Below are 17800 nucleotides of genomic sequence, written 5' to 3'. Positions count from 1 at the left end.
GCCCGGAGCTGGAGGTCGGTCCCGGGCGAGCAGGAGCCGAGCCCGGCGGGACAATGCCCGCGCCCTCGCGCACCTTCCCGCCACCCCCACGTGCTCGCGGCCCCTCTCGCCTCGCACTGCACCAAACGGCCCCGCGCCCCCGCCCCGCCGGCGCGCCGGCCGCCGCCAGCCAATGGGAAACCTGTTGCCAGGCAGACAGCTCATTTGAATGGCCCAATCGGGTGTCCCAGCCCGAGCCCCTCCTTATATGGGGACCGGGGGATGCGATGGCTAATCCGCCCCCCCCGCCACCGCCGGCTGCCCCGCCCACTCCCTCCGCGAAGCACCGCCCACCCCCTGACTGAGGCCCCGCCCACTCCCTCCGCCGCGCGCAGAGCGCGGGAAAAGAGCCCAGCGCCGGGCGGGCAGGCGAGGGGGGGGAAGGTGGGGAGGGAAGAAGGGGAGGGGCTGGAGGAGCCCCGCCGCCGGGAGCGCTTCCAGCGGGAGGAAGGGCGGGCAGCTGGAGTGGAAAATTCCAGGCAGGAGGCCGCGTGTCGCCAGCGCTGCCCTCCCACACGGCCCCGCAGCGCCGCTTCTCGCCTCCCCCGGATTCCTCCTGGAAAGCCAGCCAGCCAGCCTGCACGGGCGGCACCCGGGACGTACTGCGGGCAGAAGGCTCGGCTCCCCTCCCGGACACTGCCCGTCGGAGCCGCAGCACCGCGGAGCGGGGCTTTCGGCTGGCCTCGACGGGGCCGTGCGGCGCCTTGCGGGGACCCGCGGTGCGCCCCCGCTGCCGGGCTGCCGCGGCTGAGCGCACATTGTTCTAGCGGCCCGTCCCTCTCTCCTCCCTCCTCCGCCTCCCGTCCCTCTCTCCTCCCTCCCCAGGTCCCTCCTTCCTCGTCACCGGCGCTGTATAAATCCCCTGCCCCAGCGGATCCCCCCACCGCGGGAGACCCTGGTACTTTGGCCCCCGGGGCGGGATCCTGCCGCCGCCTGCGGACCGCTGGGACTTTGCGCTCCCGCCGCTGACCCCTCCTCGCTCGCTCTCTCCCTCCCTCCCTCCCTCGCACGGTTACCACCGGGCTCTTCCCTTCGCAACCGGGGGGCCAGGATGTCGGAAAAACGCGTCGAAGAGGCACCGGCGGAGCTGAGCGCTAAGGTGAGACACCTCCCTCCCTACCCGCTCCCCTCTTGCATCCTCGCAACCGGCCGCGCTCCCGACGGGAGGGGAGGGAACGGGCTCGGCGGGGGAAGGGGGGGGGGCCGAAGGCTCCGTGAGGTGCCCTGGCGGCGGGGGGGCGCGCGCGGCCCCTCGCGCGCCGCCCGGCCAATGGGGGGGCGGGGGCGGGCCGGGGGGGGCCCCGAGGGCCCTCGCGCCCCCCGCCCCGCCCCCGCCCCCCATTGGCCGGGCGGTGCGAGCGCGCGCTGGGTTCGGCTCCGCTCGGAGCCGGGGGGGGGGGGGGGGGGGGGCGGGAAGCGGTGTCACGGCGGAGCAGGAGGAAAGTTGTGTGGACACAAAGCGCGGGCCCTCGGATGGCGGGGGAAGGAGGAGGGAGGGGTGGAATGGAGAGGGAGAGAGAGAGGTCCGGAAACGTCTCGATCCTACGGACAAGGTTGGGGGTTTTTTTTGCCTTTTTTTTTTTTTTTTTTTTTTTTTTTAAATAAATCGTTAAAACTCTTCCGTGCCGCTTCTGGTTTCCACATGCGTGTGCGGGCTAAAAGTAGCTCTGACGCGCGTTCGCTGCTGTTTTCCTTTGTCAGGCGGGCGGATTTAACGCCTAATATGTCTCCTCGCCCGCTATTCCGCCTCTCCTCCAAGCTTTCTTTGTTTAGGCATCCCTGTCTTTTATTGCCGCTGACCGCCGGAATGTTGTTCGTCCCCCCCCCCCCCCCCCCCCCCCACCTAATTTCATATATAGGAAAGGAAAGAAAAGAAGGAAAAACTCGAAGAGAAGGCAGTCCACAAAGAAAAGAAGAAGGAGATAGTAGAGGTGAGCCCTTCTGAGGGGCAGATTTGCCGCCTTCGGGGAGGTTTTTGTGCTCGCTGTGGGTAACGAATATGAAGGGAGTATGGGAGATTAGGAAAGAGGGCAGGCCAAGGGAGCTCCAGCATAGAGGTAAAGGGAGAGTGAGCTCCTGGATAATTGTGGAGAATGAGCCTTGAAGGACTTAGTGTATTCAGCACAGCCCATCAGGGAGAAAAAAGGTCAAAGAAGGGGATGGAGCCGAGAACAAGTGGGAGAATGTGGCACGGGAGATGTGGTCCTGCGCCCACTGAGGTACACAAGGAGCATGTGCTGGAGAAGGTGGGGGGAGGAACAGTGAGGAAATGCACAGATTGATGGAGGTCGGGAGGGATCTGGAAGCAGATGTACCATGAGCCTTGGCTAAGTCATTAGCCTGTAATCACAGAGATGCTTTGGTTGTTGGGAGGGGTGGCGGCAGCTCATCAGGATGTAGGCTCGTGGGAGACAAGGAGCTTCGTGTTGTTGGGGATGTACTGGAAGGATTGGCCTTGTGAAGGAAGGATGGTTGGGAGGAGTGTTCAGCAGGGGTGGTGGGAATAACGGTGTTGGAGTAACAGTGCACTCAATGCACACCTGAAGTGGCTGAAGCTCTGGAAATTGTGCTACTAGCAAAGAGCACGTGGAAATGCCATCCTGGCACCAGTTTCTTCTCTGACCAATTTGTTTCATTCAGGATGAGGAGAACGGAGCTGATGAGGATGATGAAGAGAATCCCGATGATGTGGATGAGGAAGAAGGTGGTGATGAGGATGAAGGTAGGGAAAATTGAAGGAATAGGAGGCTGCAGAGGAATAGAAGATTGTGGAGGGGAATTGCTTCTCTGAGCCTTCTTGACTGTGAGATTACATTCCCTTAAATGCTGCTTCAGTTTAACCCGTGATTTTCCTTTCTTGCTTGTGCTTAGAAGCAGATGAGAATGGGCAAGAACAGGATGGCCATGCAGAGAAACGATCTGCAGAGGAGGAGGAGGTGAGTGGTAGTGTGAGGATAATGGTGGGGAGAAGGAAAAAGGCTACTTGCTGTTGATCAAATCCATGTGGATGCTGCTGCTGAGAATCTCAAATTGGCCTCGAGTCTCATTGCTTCAGCAGCAGATGGGTAAACAAATCTGATGTGGCAAGGGGGTAGTAAATTACTGTATGCTCCTTGTAGGATCCAGGTCCTTCCTCCAGCAGTCATGGTGCTGAGTGAGTGAGTCAAGGTGCTGGAGGTTGTGCTTGGCGGTGACCTCTGAACTACCTCTGTCTTCTGGGCTTCAGGCCAGGAGATGGACTTGTAAGGGTGCACCCTGGGGTCTGTCTGGAGTGGTGTGAGCCTCAGCTTTGTACAGCTCCTGGAAGTAACAGCATGGGTGTGGTGTCCCTCTGAATGGAGCTGTCCACATCTTGACCATGACCAACACAACAGCTGTGTCAGGCACTCCAGGGTGCTTTAGAGGGGATTTGATTTAGGGTGAGCCTATCAGAGATTGCCATATGGAGGAAAGAGCAGCAGTTAAGAACTTCGTGGAGAAATTATGTATCTTGGGATGGTGTCTGTTGGATGGTAACTCCTTTTTTCTCCCCATGGCTGATGCAGGATGAAGTGGATCCAAAGAGACAGAAGACAGAAAATGGCTCTTCAGCTTGAGTCCTCCCCTCCCGTCTCCCCTGTTCCGTCCATCTCTCCTCCTCCATTCCAGCCTGTGCTTGCACTGCCCGTTAGCCTCTGGCTTCACACAATCTCAGATGAGGAAAGATTAGAAATGCTCTCAAACGGGGAAGACAGCAGTTCCCTTCTCACCCAAAGACCTAACCCGTCCATGACATTCCCCAGCTGAAATTATCCCAGTCCCCTGCCTCCCTTCACTGCGCCCCACTTACCAGTGCTCCTCTTCCCTCAAGAATCTCATGGTTTCCTGGGCACACAACCTCGCCAGGCGCTTCACGTGGCAAAGCACCTCCCATCCCCTTGTCACCTGCCCGCCTGTTTTTGTCACTGGTATGAGATTCTTGAGAGCTCCTGCTCCCCAGCCCTGCTGCCAGAGCTCCTCCCTTAGCCAGGAGGTGTGGGCACAGATCTCATGGTGCGTTCCCCAGTCCTAGGCCTCTCCTCATCCGCTTTCCCGCTGAACCCTGAGAGACAAAGAATATTACAAGCAAATAATGGTTCTATTAAGTGACACACGGAGACAGGATTTATTTTAAGCTTTTATTTTTTTTTCAAAGTTTACATGACAGCAAGCTGGCCCTCGTGAATTTTTCGGAAGATAAGGGTTGCTTTTATATATGAATTTCATCTGAGCTGTGTATTTTTTTAATTTGGAGGCTTTTTTAAAACCAATCAAGAGAAACAATTGGGGACCAAACTTTGATTTCCATTTTTTCCCTTCAGATTTTCTTGTGACCATTTTTTGTAAATTAAAGGCAATATAGCCACAGCGTTTTCTATGGCACAGACATCACGAGGATGATAGATATAAATATATATATTGTTTTCAACAAGCACTGTAAATAAAAGCGTTTAAAAATATTTCAAATCGCTGGCGTGGATGGCTGTGTCTTCACATCCTGCAGGGGGTCGGTGGGAGTTGGCTTGTGGGAAGAGGGGGGTGGCTTGCCCAGCAGTGGGTGGAGAGGGAGGCCAGAGGTTGATCAAAGGGCATGTTTTGGTTATTTAAGGGCCCCTTGGGGCAGCGTGTTTGGGTCCTGCTCCCCTGTCACACAGCAGCTACAGCGAGGGCATGGCACAAACACAGGACGAAGCTCCAGGGCTGTCCTGGATCTCTTGGAACTGCTGTTTGGCCTCAGCACTGGGCAGAAGGGGTTTGGAAAGGGAAACCACGAAGGGAAAGGGAAACCAAGCTGTAGCTGCTGGGTGCAGCCCGGTGTTGCTGTCACCTCACGCTGCCCCGTGGCCCCCGGCCCTGGCTGGCTCCAGGTGTGACTCACACGGCACCAGTCGCAGAGACCAGGGAGCGTTTTTGAGAGGCGAGAGCTTCAGTTCTTTGTCCCACCAGCTGCCTTGGGGAGAGCTGTCAAGCGTTTGTCTTTTTATCTGTGCAGACCTTTAAAGCTGCTGTTCGTGTTTCTTCTTTTTAAACTCGTACTTTGGCAGTCGCACAAGGAGCCACCGGGAGCTGTAAATAATACCAACTTTTGTGAGCTCGTCAGCGGCTTTGTGCTTGTCCGACTGCAGCAGCGGCTCAGACACAGGCAGCGCAAACACTTCCTTGTCTCCAGAGGGGCAAATCATCCGCTGTCTTTTTCTCCACATACCGGGGTCGGGCTGCAGGGCTGCGCGCAGGGACAAAGCTGCTGCCGAGCGCCCGCTGCCCGTGGGTGCCTCCCGGGTGGGACCACGCTGCATCTCACCCCGGCACCCATTCCTGGTGGAGCTGCCGGCAGCTGGAGCCACAGTCAGCTTGGGCGCCTTCCCCCGAGAGCCGCGTTCCAAGAGCAGGTCTCTGCTGCCTGCGAATGACTTCTAACACCCCTCCCTGCTCCCACCTTGGATCAACGGGCTGCTCCAGCCTGCGCCAACCTCGGAGCTGCGCTGTTGCAATTTGGTATTCCCAGCATTGCTCCATTAAAAAAAAAAAATTACAGATTCTAGTCTGTTCCAGATTTGGGCAAGTCCTCAGGACTTCCCCAAACTTCCTGCTCAGCAGCCAGCTTTTACTGCTCAGTACTGAAGACAAATTATCAGCGGATGATAAAATCTCTGCACAGGCAGATTACAGTTTTCATACTTCCTCCCCACCACTGCTGCAGTGCCTGGCGAGGGGTAGTGAAGAATGTGCTTGCCAATGAGAAGTTGTGGAAGCATAATTCCATCTCTGCTTCCTATGTGGATGCAACACCGGCACCACTGGCTCTATCCAGGCTGTCATCCAGACTGAAGTGGGGCAGCAGCTGATTGTTAGGCCAGCACTAGCAATGTGAGCAGCCACCCTTCCTTTCTTCCTTTCCTCTGAGGGAAATACTGCAGGACAGAGGGAAGTGACAAAGGGCTGCCAGACAGCTTCTCCATGTCTCTATGGGCCCCTTGATTCCACAGTTTCTACTATTTCTTCCATCTTACTCATTTTTATTGAACACCTTTGTCGTTGTCTGTGGATAGTTGGAAGATACAGCTAGAGATATAGAAATAGAAAAATACCTGCTTTGGGTTTTTTTTTCATGCTGGTGACCTGCAGGGCATCGTGTCTGACTTGAAGGGAGGGATACAGATAACACAGTAGAAAATCACACATTTTCTTCCTTTCCTACAGCTCTGCAAAGATTCATGCTGAATCCAGTGGTATTTTGGCTGACAGAGTAAGTTCAGCAAGCAGTTGCATAGGTTTCCAGAAAAAGTTGAGAATGCAGGGCTTTGCCCTGCACTTCATCTCAAGCCTGCCTGTGTGCTTGGTTTGTGTCCGAGCCTGCAGGTTTATTCATCTTTCAGCCTAACTCTTCTTCCACAATGAGATCAGTCGTGTCGTGCTGGTGTCAGCAAGGTAAGAACAAAGCCTGTCTTCACCAGTGATTCCTCAGAAATGATGATACTTTTTCGGGGCCTTATTGGCTTTTCTCAGCTCTAATTCTCCGCTCGTTTCATTTAATTCCTGTGACCATCTGTTAACCTCATCAGCTGGGGGCAGAACTCTCTCAGCTGTCCCTTCCTTGCTTCCTATGGAACCTGCTGCAAGCTTACAGCAGATCAGGTCCTGCCAGCCAAGCAGCGCCGGAGATTTCCTCCTTTCTCCTCCTCCTCCTCCAGGTCTGCTTGCTTTGAGGGAATTGTGGAGGTGTCGCAGTCGTGCTCTTGCAGGCTCTGCTAAACTTCTTTCTAGACTGAGAATTTCTGCTTCTGATGGCCCTTTTGTGTGGTCTGGAAAAGCAAATGCTGACACCAGTGCAGAGAGCAGGCAGAGCCACCTGTGAGGTCTTAGCTGGTTCCCTGTCCCAGCCTGGATGAGTGAGTGACCCCTCACTCCTTGGCAGGGATCACTGGACAGGTGGGCCCACCAGAGTGATGAGCAAACCTCCTGAGGGCTGTGGTTGGGAAAGGGCTGCCCAACCTATGGGGACAGCTCTGGCTGCTGCAGGTGACCAGCAACACTGCCTCGTTGGGTGAATAAAACCAGATGATGCTTCTGGTTAAACAACCTGATGTAACTCTGGAATCAGCTCTGATGTGACCAAGGGAGTTGTGCTAGGGATCCTGAGATATCCCTTTCCACCTACCCAATTTCTGTGATATATGAAGAAATAGAGGCCTGCCATGGAAAATGTGAGCTGTCTGAAGATACTTTGAAGTGCTGAGCCCAGAAATGAATGCTCTTTGTATCTTTTAGCTGTCACCTTCTCATTTCCCCTTAGGCAAATTATCCCCTCTGTCCAGCTTCTTTTGTCTTTCACACCAGTTTTAACTTATATGATACAAGACTGGAATAATCAAAACCAACACATGGGCAGAGTCGTGAACCCTCCTTCAGACCTGGAAAAAGTGAGCCCTCCAGCCACTGCTGGTCTGGGAGGAAAACCCTTCTTCTTCAGGAAAGTCCATAATCACCTTGTTGCACTAGCTTTAAAAAAACAGTGAAGACTAATTATTTCTCCTCTCCCCCACCGCTCCCCCTGGGATCAGGGGCTTCTTTAGTCCCTCTGCTTAGGAGACACATTGCTCCGCCACTTCCCATATGCCATATGGGAAACAGAAACAACTTGCCTTCCCAGCTCCTTAAGAAGCCCGTGTACTTTTCCCTCCCACCTCTCTCCCTTATTTCAAACACAGAGTCAAAGCCAGCCATGCTCATGGCTGCTCCAGTCTGTTTTCTCAGGGAAGGAGTCTGTGTTTACATGTGTGGGCTCAGGCTCAGGACATATTGCAGATGGACAGGATGTCTCATCAATGGGTGAATTTGGGGTTTCCTTCTGGGGTGAGTTGACCTCAGCTGGACCCCAGAAGTCCACCAAAGATGCTCTAATGCTCCCCTTCTCAACAGGATGGGGGACGGAAAAATACAGCAAAGGCTCATGTCAAGAAAGGTTCATGGGTCAAGATAAGGGCAGGGAGAGATCACTCACCAATTACTGTCACAGGCAAAACAGACTTGACTTGGGGAAAATTTAATTTAATTTATTAATAATCAGATCAGAACAAGATAATGAGAAAATAAAACCAAATCTTAAAACACCTTCCTCTCACCCCTCCTTTCTTCCTGGGCTCAATTTCACTCCCAATTTTCTCTACCTCCTCCCCTACATCAATGCAGGGATTTGCAGCCAGTTCATCACGAGTAGTTTCTCACACAAACCACCCCTGGAGCCCCTCCATGAGTAAAACCTTGCCATGCAAGCCCAGTACTATCTCCTGTTGAGCTTTTATGGTTTTAGGAAAGCCTGGACAGTCCACAGGGGTGAGGAAAGGCCTAAGGTCTCTAAGAGTTCGAGGGTTTCAGCCACACAACACGGCTCATGGGCCCAGCGTGGTGCCACCAAGCACAGCTTTGCTCTTGTGGGAGGCATTTCCTATTAGCCACAGAAGAAGATGCTTTCCTGTCTCAGGCTGTTCAGGAAGCCTCAGTCCCAGCTTGAAGTATCTGTGCAAAACAGCAGTTCCTCAGCTGAGCCTCACAGAGCTGGGATATCAGAGCAGACAAAGCTTCACCTTGTCAGGTGTCCCTGTGCAGGCAGGATATGGCAGGGGGCTCGGTGACTTGCTGCACATCACCCATGGAAGGGGGCAGAAGAGCACACGCCTCAGGTCTGTGCTGTGGGTGACATCTGACTGATGCTACTTGTCACCAGGGGGCTGTAGGAGCTGCACATTCTATAGACCTCCAGTGTTTTTTGAAATGACGTTTATTGTTCCCATTCTCTAACACTGCATCTCAAAAAGTCCAGGTCAGCTTTTCCAGTGTCTTATCTGGGTACAAGATGCTTTATTCTCAGTTTAGCCCCTTAAGTCACACAGTGGTGTCATGTCAGCAGGGTGCTTGGCTACATGTCCTGCAATGAAGGATCTTGTCCCTAAGTCCAAAATGTTATCAGGGCTCCCTGCATCCAAGATAGAAGATCCTGCACCCAGTAAAGGATGAAAGATGTAGCAAAAATAGCCAGTTTCCAGAGCCCTGCTTTTACCTGTGTCTGCCAATACCTCGGTGGCAGCTCAGGCAGAGTCAGGGCTTAGACTTTCTCTGGTCTTACAACAATTCACACATCATTTTAGGATGCATTTATTAGGCTGCACAATTTGTAATGAAAACTTTCAAAGCCCCTTGCCTGAAGCATCCTTTGGCAGCTTTTCTGTTGCTGCATATCCAAATGACTTGACAAAAAGGTCTTTGCTGGACAGCATTTCCCAGCATGAGCCCAGCATGACCCCAGGTAGGCTTGTCCATAAGCACACCAGGAATCCCACTGGGAAAGTTATAGCTGGTTGCTGTTTTCTTTTGGGAAGTTTCTAGGTACTGACAAATTTTTTTCCTGTGTCAGATCCAGTTTTGAAAAGAGCTGAAGCTATCAAATACAGCTCCAACAAACCTCCTGAGCTTTCAGGACAGCAGCATGGTAAATATGGACCCAGATTTGAGCTGGGAATTTGATGTTTCTTCACAAGGTAAATTTCACTGAAGATTCAGTAGGGATGTTTGGAAAAGCCAGCCTTGTAATTCAAATGAGTCAGGAGATTTTGCTCATAACTAAAGAAAATACAGACTGCTTCAGGGTCTGTGAATCCCTTTCCATAGCTATGGAAATAAGCATTCTGGTATAGCATTGCTAATGGTGTGCCATGCTGACTAGTTTCTCATTGGGGGAGGATCCTGTTCTACCTCGGTTTCTCTATGATTTAAAGGGCTTTCAGATCAAATCCTGACTTCAGATCAAATCTCCCATCTGTGGCAGGATCCCCATAGGTGCTCCCAGTATCCCCCAGGGCTGATTTTGCTTTTACTTCCAAGTGTGAAAAGCCTGCAGACGGCATTCCAGACTGCAGACAGAAAGGAAGACAGGTGTCATGGAGCTGGGATAGAGTGGTGGCACCTGTGGTGTCCCAGGTGCTGTACACCAGAACGCCTTAGTGCAGTACATGTTCTTATCACTGAGGACTCCGGGGTGACTTCCAGCAGGACCAAGTCCTTCTGCCTTAACTCGGGGCACAAAGGCTGAGCCCTAATCTCGTTTTTCAAGACCTCTGCTTGTGCTGAAAAAGAGCAGCACCCTGGGAGAACAGGCAGCACCACCAAACCTGGCCCAGACTGGTACCTCTCAGCATGGAGAGTGCGCCTTACGTTGCTTTTGCCGATCCTCTGGGACAGATTTATCTCGGGGAGAGGCATGCCTGGGCTCCCTCCAAGCACGGTTTTCCCTCCCACCAAGGGCCCCCTGGCGGCAAACCCGACGTGTCCGGGAATACACGGCTGGAAAATTGCGAGCAGACTTCGTCCCAGTGCCTCTGCACTCAAAATGCCGGGCACAGGCCAGGGTGTGAGCTGCCTCTCAGCGTGGAGCAACCAGGGATGGCTCTGATCACACCAGCGGGGAACCTGGAGAACTGAGAAGTCCCTGTGTGGTCCGTCACGGTCAGATTGGTCTTGGCTGCGTGTCCACAGGTTGATTTGAACACACACAGGTGTGTGTCTCTCTCTTCGAGGAGACGTGGTCCTTTGCCTAGACAGTCCAAGGCAAGCCCAAGGGACCTCTGCTAGAAAGGCACATATAGATTTTGGGCCCTTTCCAAGCAGTGTTCCTTCCCTTATTGGATCCCTGGGTATAGCCTTGGAGTTTTACTCTTCCACCCTTAGGAAGTAGGGGGCTGTTTTTCTCACTGTCTGCAGCCTCAGTTCTACTTGTCAGCAATAGCATTTTAAAAGTTTTCTGAACCTTCCACCCTCAGCACAGTTTCTCATCCACTCAGTTGTGCTCAGGCAGCTATCTGTAGGAACCTGCCATGGAAGTAATTTTAGTTATTCCCTATTCTAGTTACACACCCACGTTTTCTTGTCCTTCTCCTTTTAAACCAAAATTTTACATTGATCTGTCTTGGAACCCCATGAAGGACCATATTATCAGAAATTGTGCTGGAAGCAGTGAATATGTTGCCAGGGACTGTCATTCCCTGTGGCATTGAGACAGGAAGGCAAGCTTGGAAGAGCATCTCTTGGATCAGTTTCCTCATGAGAACAACTGTAAGGTGGAATCCTACCCTCAAGAACCTGGGAAGGTTTCCAGATCATCTTCTGACCCTTGAATGGCTATGCCCCTTCACTTTGAGAACTTCTGGTTTTTATTGACCCCAAGCATTTGTTTTTCACAGACCAGGAAATGCTGTTACTCCTGGCTTTTTTTTTTTTCCCTTTGAATAACTACTCTTGTGCCAGTATGACTGTAGCCTTCTTTTCCATTATTAAGGCTTCTGAACTTTACTTTGGCTCATGACTGGGCCATCTTGCCCATATTTCCTCCTCTGCACAAGCTCATCTGGTTTTACAGTTCAGACAGGGGGCACACAGAGCCCTTGGGGTTACCAGTCCTCCAGAGTGACTTTTATTTGGACTTAATAAGCAACACACAGAAGAAAATTATAGTAATTGAAAAAAAAATCATGAAAACATAGAAACCCCTGTATCTCCTTCAGGGCTGGAACAAATGAGCCCTCTGAGCACCTGTAGTTAGGGAAAAAACAGGCAGTCCCTGCCAAACTCAGGGGAAAGTCCCCACACCCACATGCCACTGCCACCTCACTTCATTTGAGTCCAAGCGCATTTTCCTTCCTTTTCCCTGTGGCTTATCTGCCTCAGCTCAGCAGTCATCCTCATCCACTGTTTTCCTCCACTGGAGTTTTCTTGCAGAGCAAGACAAGCTGGCTTTTACTTCTGAATCTTAAAAAGGGCACACACGAACTCTTGGGGAGGCCCTGCAGTCAGGGCTGTGAGTAAGGGAAAAGCCTGGAGAAATCTGAGTAGATACTGTTTTATTCTCATGATGGTGATTGTCTGGCTCAATTTCCTTAATCCTGCAGAGTCCCATATCCAAGATGATGCCATCAACCATTTTTCGTGTTAACAGTCTGCAGGTGGTGAAGAGGCCATGACAAGAGTTCTACCCGTGTCAGTGTCAGTGCCTTTCTGTAAGAAACATGCACCTCTTTTCCAGACAGATTTTGGGGGTTAATTTTGAGCCTCTGGTCATCTTTGTGTCCCTCTGCTGGAGTGGAGAGTCTGCCTCTAGCTCACATCTTCTGCTCATGGGGAAAAAAACCCCAAAGATGGATTGTGCAAGAGTCAAGGATATCCTAAGCTGCCACTCATACCAGGTCAGCATATTTGAAAGCCAGAGAAGAACTGATCCTCCACAAATAACCCAATCTGTGTTTAAACTCATTTATAGTCCTGGCCTCCATCATCCTCTAACGAGAACTATACCATCTTTGTGACATGTAAAATGAATTTCCTTTTGTTTGCAGTAAAGTTGCTGCCTGAGCTCACCGCTGTTTTCTTCAGATTAGGTAGAAGAAATCAAACACCTCAAGTTCATTCATTTCAAAGCAAGATCCCCAGGCTCTCAAGTGAGATTTTTTTTTTTTTGTACCGCTCTTCTAAATCCTTTTCCATTTTTCCACATCCTTTTTCGAAATATGGACACATTCCAATAACTTGTGCTGTAAACAGAGGTAACACAATCTGTTCGCTCTTCGAGATCCCATTTTATACAGCATGTTATCATCTATCTCCCTCCCTGGAGTCTTGTCTTCCCAGGATACTGTATTCTGTTCTGGAAGTGTGATCCACATACTTTGCTCCTCAACACAGAACCTTATGTTTGAATTCTAAGTGTGACTTTACCAGGGGTCTTAGGAGGAAGTGGCTTCCCATTAACCTTGCCAAATATATGCACCACGCCAGGAGAGACAGTCACACCTGCAGAGCTCTGAAGCCCTCCTAACCATGTTTTGGCAGTATAAGACATCCATGGGCATTTGGATGTTGAACAAATCCTGTGGCAGCCTAGCCCTGGAAGCTCACATAGTCTGAATTTCTAGGACGCTTTCATCTCATCAGCAAAGGGTCTGAAGTATTTACACAGGACACAAAAGCATTAGCTGCTTTATCTTCTACTCTCTCACATGCTGTGCAACTTAAAGAGAGTCCTTTGGTCTTTTGTGGCTTTCAGAGGAGAACCTGGCAGAGAAACCTGTTACAGTGGAGAGGACACTGCTCAGCAGCGTGTGCTCCTCCTGGAGAATGGGATCTGCTGTCTGCAAACAGCAACTTCTTAGAAACAGGAAAAAATTATAAATAGCACTCCCCCCCAAAAAAAAAAAAAAAAAAAAAAAAAAAAAAAAAAAAAAAGAGAGAGAAAATCGAACTTAAACCCATGTTTACTCCGTGTTGCTTCAACTGAACCCCAGTGACCAGCTCCTGGCAGAAATTCCTAATATTTAGTTTGCTCTCCATTTTGAGAACACAGATCTCTCCCAGCCCTCATTGTGACACAGGAGACCTTACCCCTCCTTGGGAATTTTAAAGTCCATTTATAGTTCCAACTCCTTGGCCCCAGCCTCCTTTGAGGGTGAATAAGGGTCAGCCCTTACACCAAGAAAGCCTGTTGTGTGTGTTCCAGTCATCTTCCAGCATGGTGAGAACAGAGGTATACTCCAGAGCCAGTGAAGTCTCTTTGCAGTGCTAAAGGCAAGAGCACAGCAAGCAGTGATTATCCACAATTGGAGGTGTTCAGGATTCACCTGGGACAGGCCCTGAGCAACCCAGCCTAGTCTGAGAATCACCCTGCTGGGAGCAGAGGAGTGGAGACCCAGAGGTGTCTTCCCACCTGAATCTTCCTCTGATGCTGTGATTTACAAACAAATGGGTTAATTTGGTTTTGTGGGTGCTTTTTCTTAGTGGGGCAGTAGAAGATATCTTACAGAAGTACACAGGGTGCTACCTGCCATGAGGTGCCAAGTGGAGAGGAAATTGAAAAAACAGCTCAGCTGCCAGCACCCTCTGAATTGCAGTCTGGCACAGGGTCCTGTTAACCCAGCACAGATGCTTAGTGTTGCAGAGAGGGGCAATCCCATCCTCCCTTTCATCTCTCCTGCTGCCTCTCTTTTGTCAACACTGATGAGCAGCAGAGAATTGATCCAGCTGAAAACTGAACTATAAAGGAATAAATCCATTTTGATTTACAATGAGCCCTTTCAGTTTAAAAATGCACCATCTCCTTCCCTAGCAATTTTTTGTTCAGAGCAAAGTGACTGGGGATCACCAAATCAGAGACTTTATTCTCTTCAGGACTATTCTGGAGCACTGCTGTGCTCTTCCTTGCTGTGCCATCACCCACAGCAACCTTCCCTGTGGCTGTACTCTTCTGCAAATGATTTCTCATTGCCTCACATGCTCCTTTAGTTACCCTACACTTTTTCATATCTTGCTTTCCCGCTAAGAAAGAAACAACATGTTCACTATTTACTAAGTGTTTCCCTGCAGCTTCCAGAGATCCAGTGCACCATGAGACATGGGCTCCTGTTCTCCTGCCATGATGCACCATGAAAACACTGCACATGGATCAGATCCACTTTTCAGAGCTCCTGAGGACACATGCCACTAAGCCTAGAGCCAGACCCTTCCATGCCCTGAACAACAGCATCTGAGACATGACCAAGGTGCCTCCTCTGTTTTGGAGAGACCCATGGTACTGCCCAGAGTAGGACATGGAAGGATTTGAACCCCCGGAGCAGAAGGCACATCCACAAAATCACCATATTCTGTGGTGATTTTTCTCTGAGGGGATTCTATGCTGTCAGTTGAGAGAAAAAGCAGAAATGGGGATATGAGCCTGAAATATGTGGGTCAGTCTTTCTCTCTTGGCACCAGGAGAAATATTATTGTTCCCCCAAATCTGCTGCTGGGTCTTAAGACCAGCAGACACAATCCACATCTGTTCTGGAGGTCCCACTGGCTAAAAAAAAAATCTTCAGGAAAAGCAGTTATACAGTCTCCCTGCAAAAATGTGAAGAGACTGAAAACCAAAGAAGCCACACCTAAGAAGGGGCTTTTTTTGCAATCTCTTGGGGGAATCTGGGTGCCCTGGTTTCACTACATGTCCAGCATCAGCTTCACAGCCTGTTCTGACACCACCTTGCCACCATGTGTTGAGATCCTGGGTACCTCATTGCTCTTGAGAAAAGCCACTGCAGCTCTGGGATGTTTGGGAGGCTATTGCATATTTTTTCATCGGATTAAAAGCATGAATGCTGCAATGAGAGATGAGTCAAAATGTAACCTAACCTGCTGAATGGATTTTTTGTTGTTAATCCACCTCACCCTCTCTGTTGCAAAACACAGGGGCTGTGGCATCAAAGACATCACTTAACTAGATACTGGCCAAGGTACTGATAAGCCATCACCATCTCCAGAGGTAGTTTTGGACGACTGAAGGGGATCCTGCAGCATCCCATCTTTCCTGCAGGAAGGATTTTTTGAAAGAGAATAGTTACACACTTCTCCACAGCGAATGCTGGCCAGATACAAGTTGCCAGCTGCCAAATATGTCCATGAATGCTGCAGATTCTCTTCAGTAATTAAATCACCAGGGTTTTTTTAGCAGAAATGCAGCCCACGGCTTCAGTCAGCACCCCCCAGTACTGTTCCTGACTTTCTAATTCAGGTTTCTCTGGGATATTCAGCTGTCTGCTGAGGATTGCCATACAAAGGGTGCTCGCCTTTTAGCACTGTAGAAAGAGGCTGCAGATTTGTCCAGAAGCCCCATGAAGCTCTGCATTCCTAAAGGTGTTCTTGTGGGATTCTGGGAAGCAGGCCACTGCTAGACTCTCTTCAGCACCATATCAGAGACCTGTGGTGACTCAGGCACTGCCCACCCAGCAAACCCTCTAAAAAGGGCCTTTTCAGCAAAGCCTCCCAGTCAGGCATCCAGTCTCTCTTCCTACTCCAAGGACTTTTGCAGGAGCACATTTTGGTTTCACTCAGATCTGCTGAGTGATGCAGACATTCTGCTTTCCAATCCTCTTCACCTCAGGTGAATAGGTCCCTTTGACATATGGTATACCCTGCCCCTAGGGGGATAATTTGCTGCTTCCAGACATCATGGGGGGACAAAAAAAAAAGACTGGAGCAGCCACTTCCTCCCTCAAAAAGGAAGTTTGTACCTACCCTGAATTTCATACACAGAATGCATCTCGGGTTGGTACCTTGGTAGAAACCACCATGGCCGTCTGTGTGCATCCCTCTACCCCAGGGGTGCTATTTCAATGTATTTCCCCACTGTGCACTTCACACAAAGTCTGCCAAGATGTGGGCACTGCCTCCTTCTGCTTCAGTGTCCTGCTGCCTGACCCCACTTCAGCAACACGGTGTTGGCTTGGGAACCACTGCACAGAGAGGGGCAGCTCCACTCCTTCCCCTCTGCAGCTGCCCTTAGATCCCTTTTAGCTCCCTAAACTTCCCAGTTCAGTGCCAGAAGTCTTGCAGTAAATCCCAGTCTGATCTGATCCCTGGAAATCCTGCTGCCTGTGCAGGTGCCTGTTGAGTACCAACCTGCCCAGCAGCTCTTGCTCACACCACATCCCTGCCAGACTTTCCCTTCTGCTTCCACAGGTGTGGCTGCTTTTTGTTTACCGTCCCTCGCCACGGAGTTATTAGTTATCTCCTATTAGTAAGTAACTTGTTTTTGCTTGCTGTGTTTGCTTTTGCACTGGGCAAACAGCAATCAGGACGTTTTTTACACGAGGTCCTTCTGTCGAGCACTCTATCTCAGGAACACCCAGACCAGCTGATAACCCGGGCTACAAGCCACGGTATGGTTTCTTAGATCAGCTATAGTCTACAAATAAATTATGGAGCACCTCAGAAAGTCAGCATAAAGTAGAAGATTGTGACCAGCTTCAGACTTGATGCTTCAAGGACCAAAACGTGGAAGTGGAATCTCTCAGAGCAAAACATGGTATCACAGCAATCTGGAAACACAACGAAAAAGTCCTTCAACGACACTCAATCATACTGCAGAACGGTGTTCCGAAAAATATTCCTATTTTTCCTGGGAAGGATAGTTTGCACCTGTAAGACATGCCAGGACAGACAAAAAAAGCAATGTATTAAGGCTGTGCATAAGGTGTCTGCTGTGGGTGCACCTGGAACCTGGCTGAAGCTAATGCCTGACACGGACAAAGGAGCATTTAGCCAGCTGGGCTCCTGTCTCCCTGCCCCTGGCCACTCCCTGTGGAGTTGCCTGTCATTCCCCATGGCTCTGCCAGAGTCCCACACATGCCTGCCAGCCTCTCCGCCCAGGGGACCCACACAGGCGCTTCTGAGAAGACGTTCCCATGCTGATCTTTCTCCGGTCACTGTTATCTCTGCGCCGGGGTCCTGTTCTGGGAGATGACGAAAATGCCATTCGAGGGAGTCAGCATTTAAAGTGGGTCGTTGGAGAGAAACGTCACCAAGTCTTAGCTAAAGATAGCCTGGTGCTGAGTAAAACGGCGCCTCCAAAACCTTCATTTCACAACGTGCTCACTCAGCATAATAAGCCCTCGGCCCCAAATGCCCCCCCAGTGCCAGGCAATGTCTGTCATTTTCCCGGGGTGCCCATCAGTCCCTTGGGAACGCCTCAGCAGGATGGAAACACGTCCTCTCCTTTGCTGGTCCTTACAAGAGATAAGCGTTTCCCAGAGTACACATCCCACTAAGGATGGTTTGCGGGGTGAGAGGGACAGTGCCAGGATGCCAAGGCTATGAGTGCGGGGAGGGTTGAAATGAAGGGGGAGAGCAGCAAGCTTGGTGTGTCCCCTGAAAAAAGCCAGGAGAAGGGGAG

General features: G+C 50.8%; 1 protein-coding gene across 1 annotated transcript; it reads left to right on the top strand.

Annotated features, from left to right (window-relative positions):
* Nucleotides 1-904: 904 nt before the first annotated feature.
* PTMS (parathymosin) lies at nucleotides 905-3725 on the top strand. The gene is made up of 5 exons (XM_066175444.1): nucleotides 905-1138; nucleotides 1899-1970; nucleotides 2680-2761; nucleotides 2911-2975; nucleotides 3585-3725. The coding sequence occupies exons 1-5, from the start codon at nucleotides 1091-1093 to the stop codon at nucleotides 3633-3635; spliced, it is 318 nt and encodes a 105-aa protein (XP_066031541.1). The 5' UTR covers nucleotides 905-1090; the 3' UTR covers nucleotides 3636-3725.
* Nucleotides 3726-17800: the final 14075 nt, after the last annotated feature.

This window comes from Chamaea fasciata, unplaced genomic scaffold, assembly GCF_029207755.1.
Source record: "Chamaea fasciata isolate MVZ Bird 193981 ecotype frontalis unplaced genomic scaffold, bChaFas1.0.hap1 SCAF_2, whole genome shotgun sequence".
In the NCBI taxonomy this organism is placed as follows: domain Eukaryota; kingdom Metazoa; phylum Chordata; class Aves; order Passeriformes; family Sylviidae; genus Chamaea; species Chamaea fasciata.
This window is presented reverse-complemented; position numbering and strand designations above follow the sequence as displayed.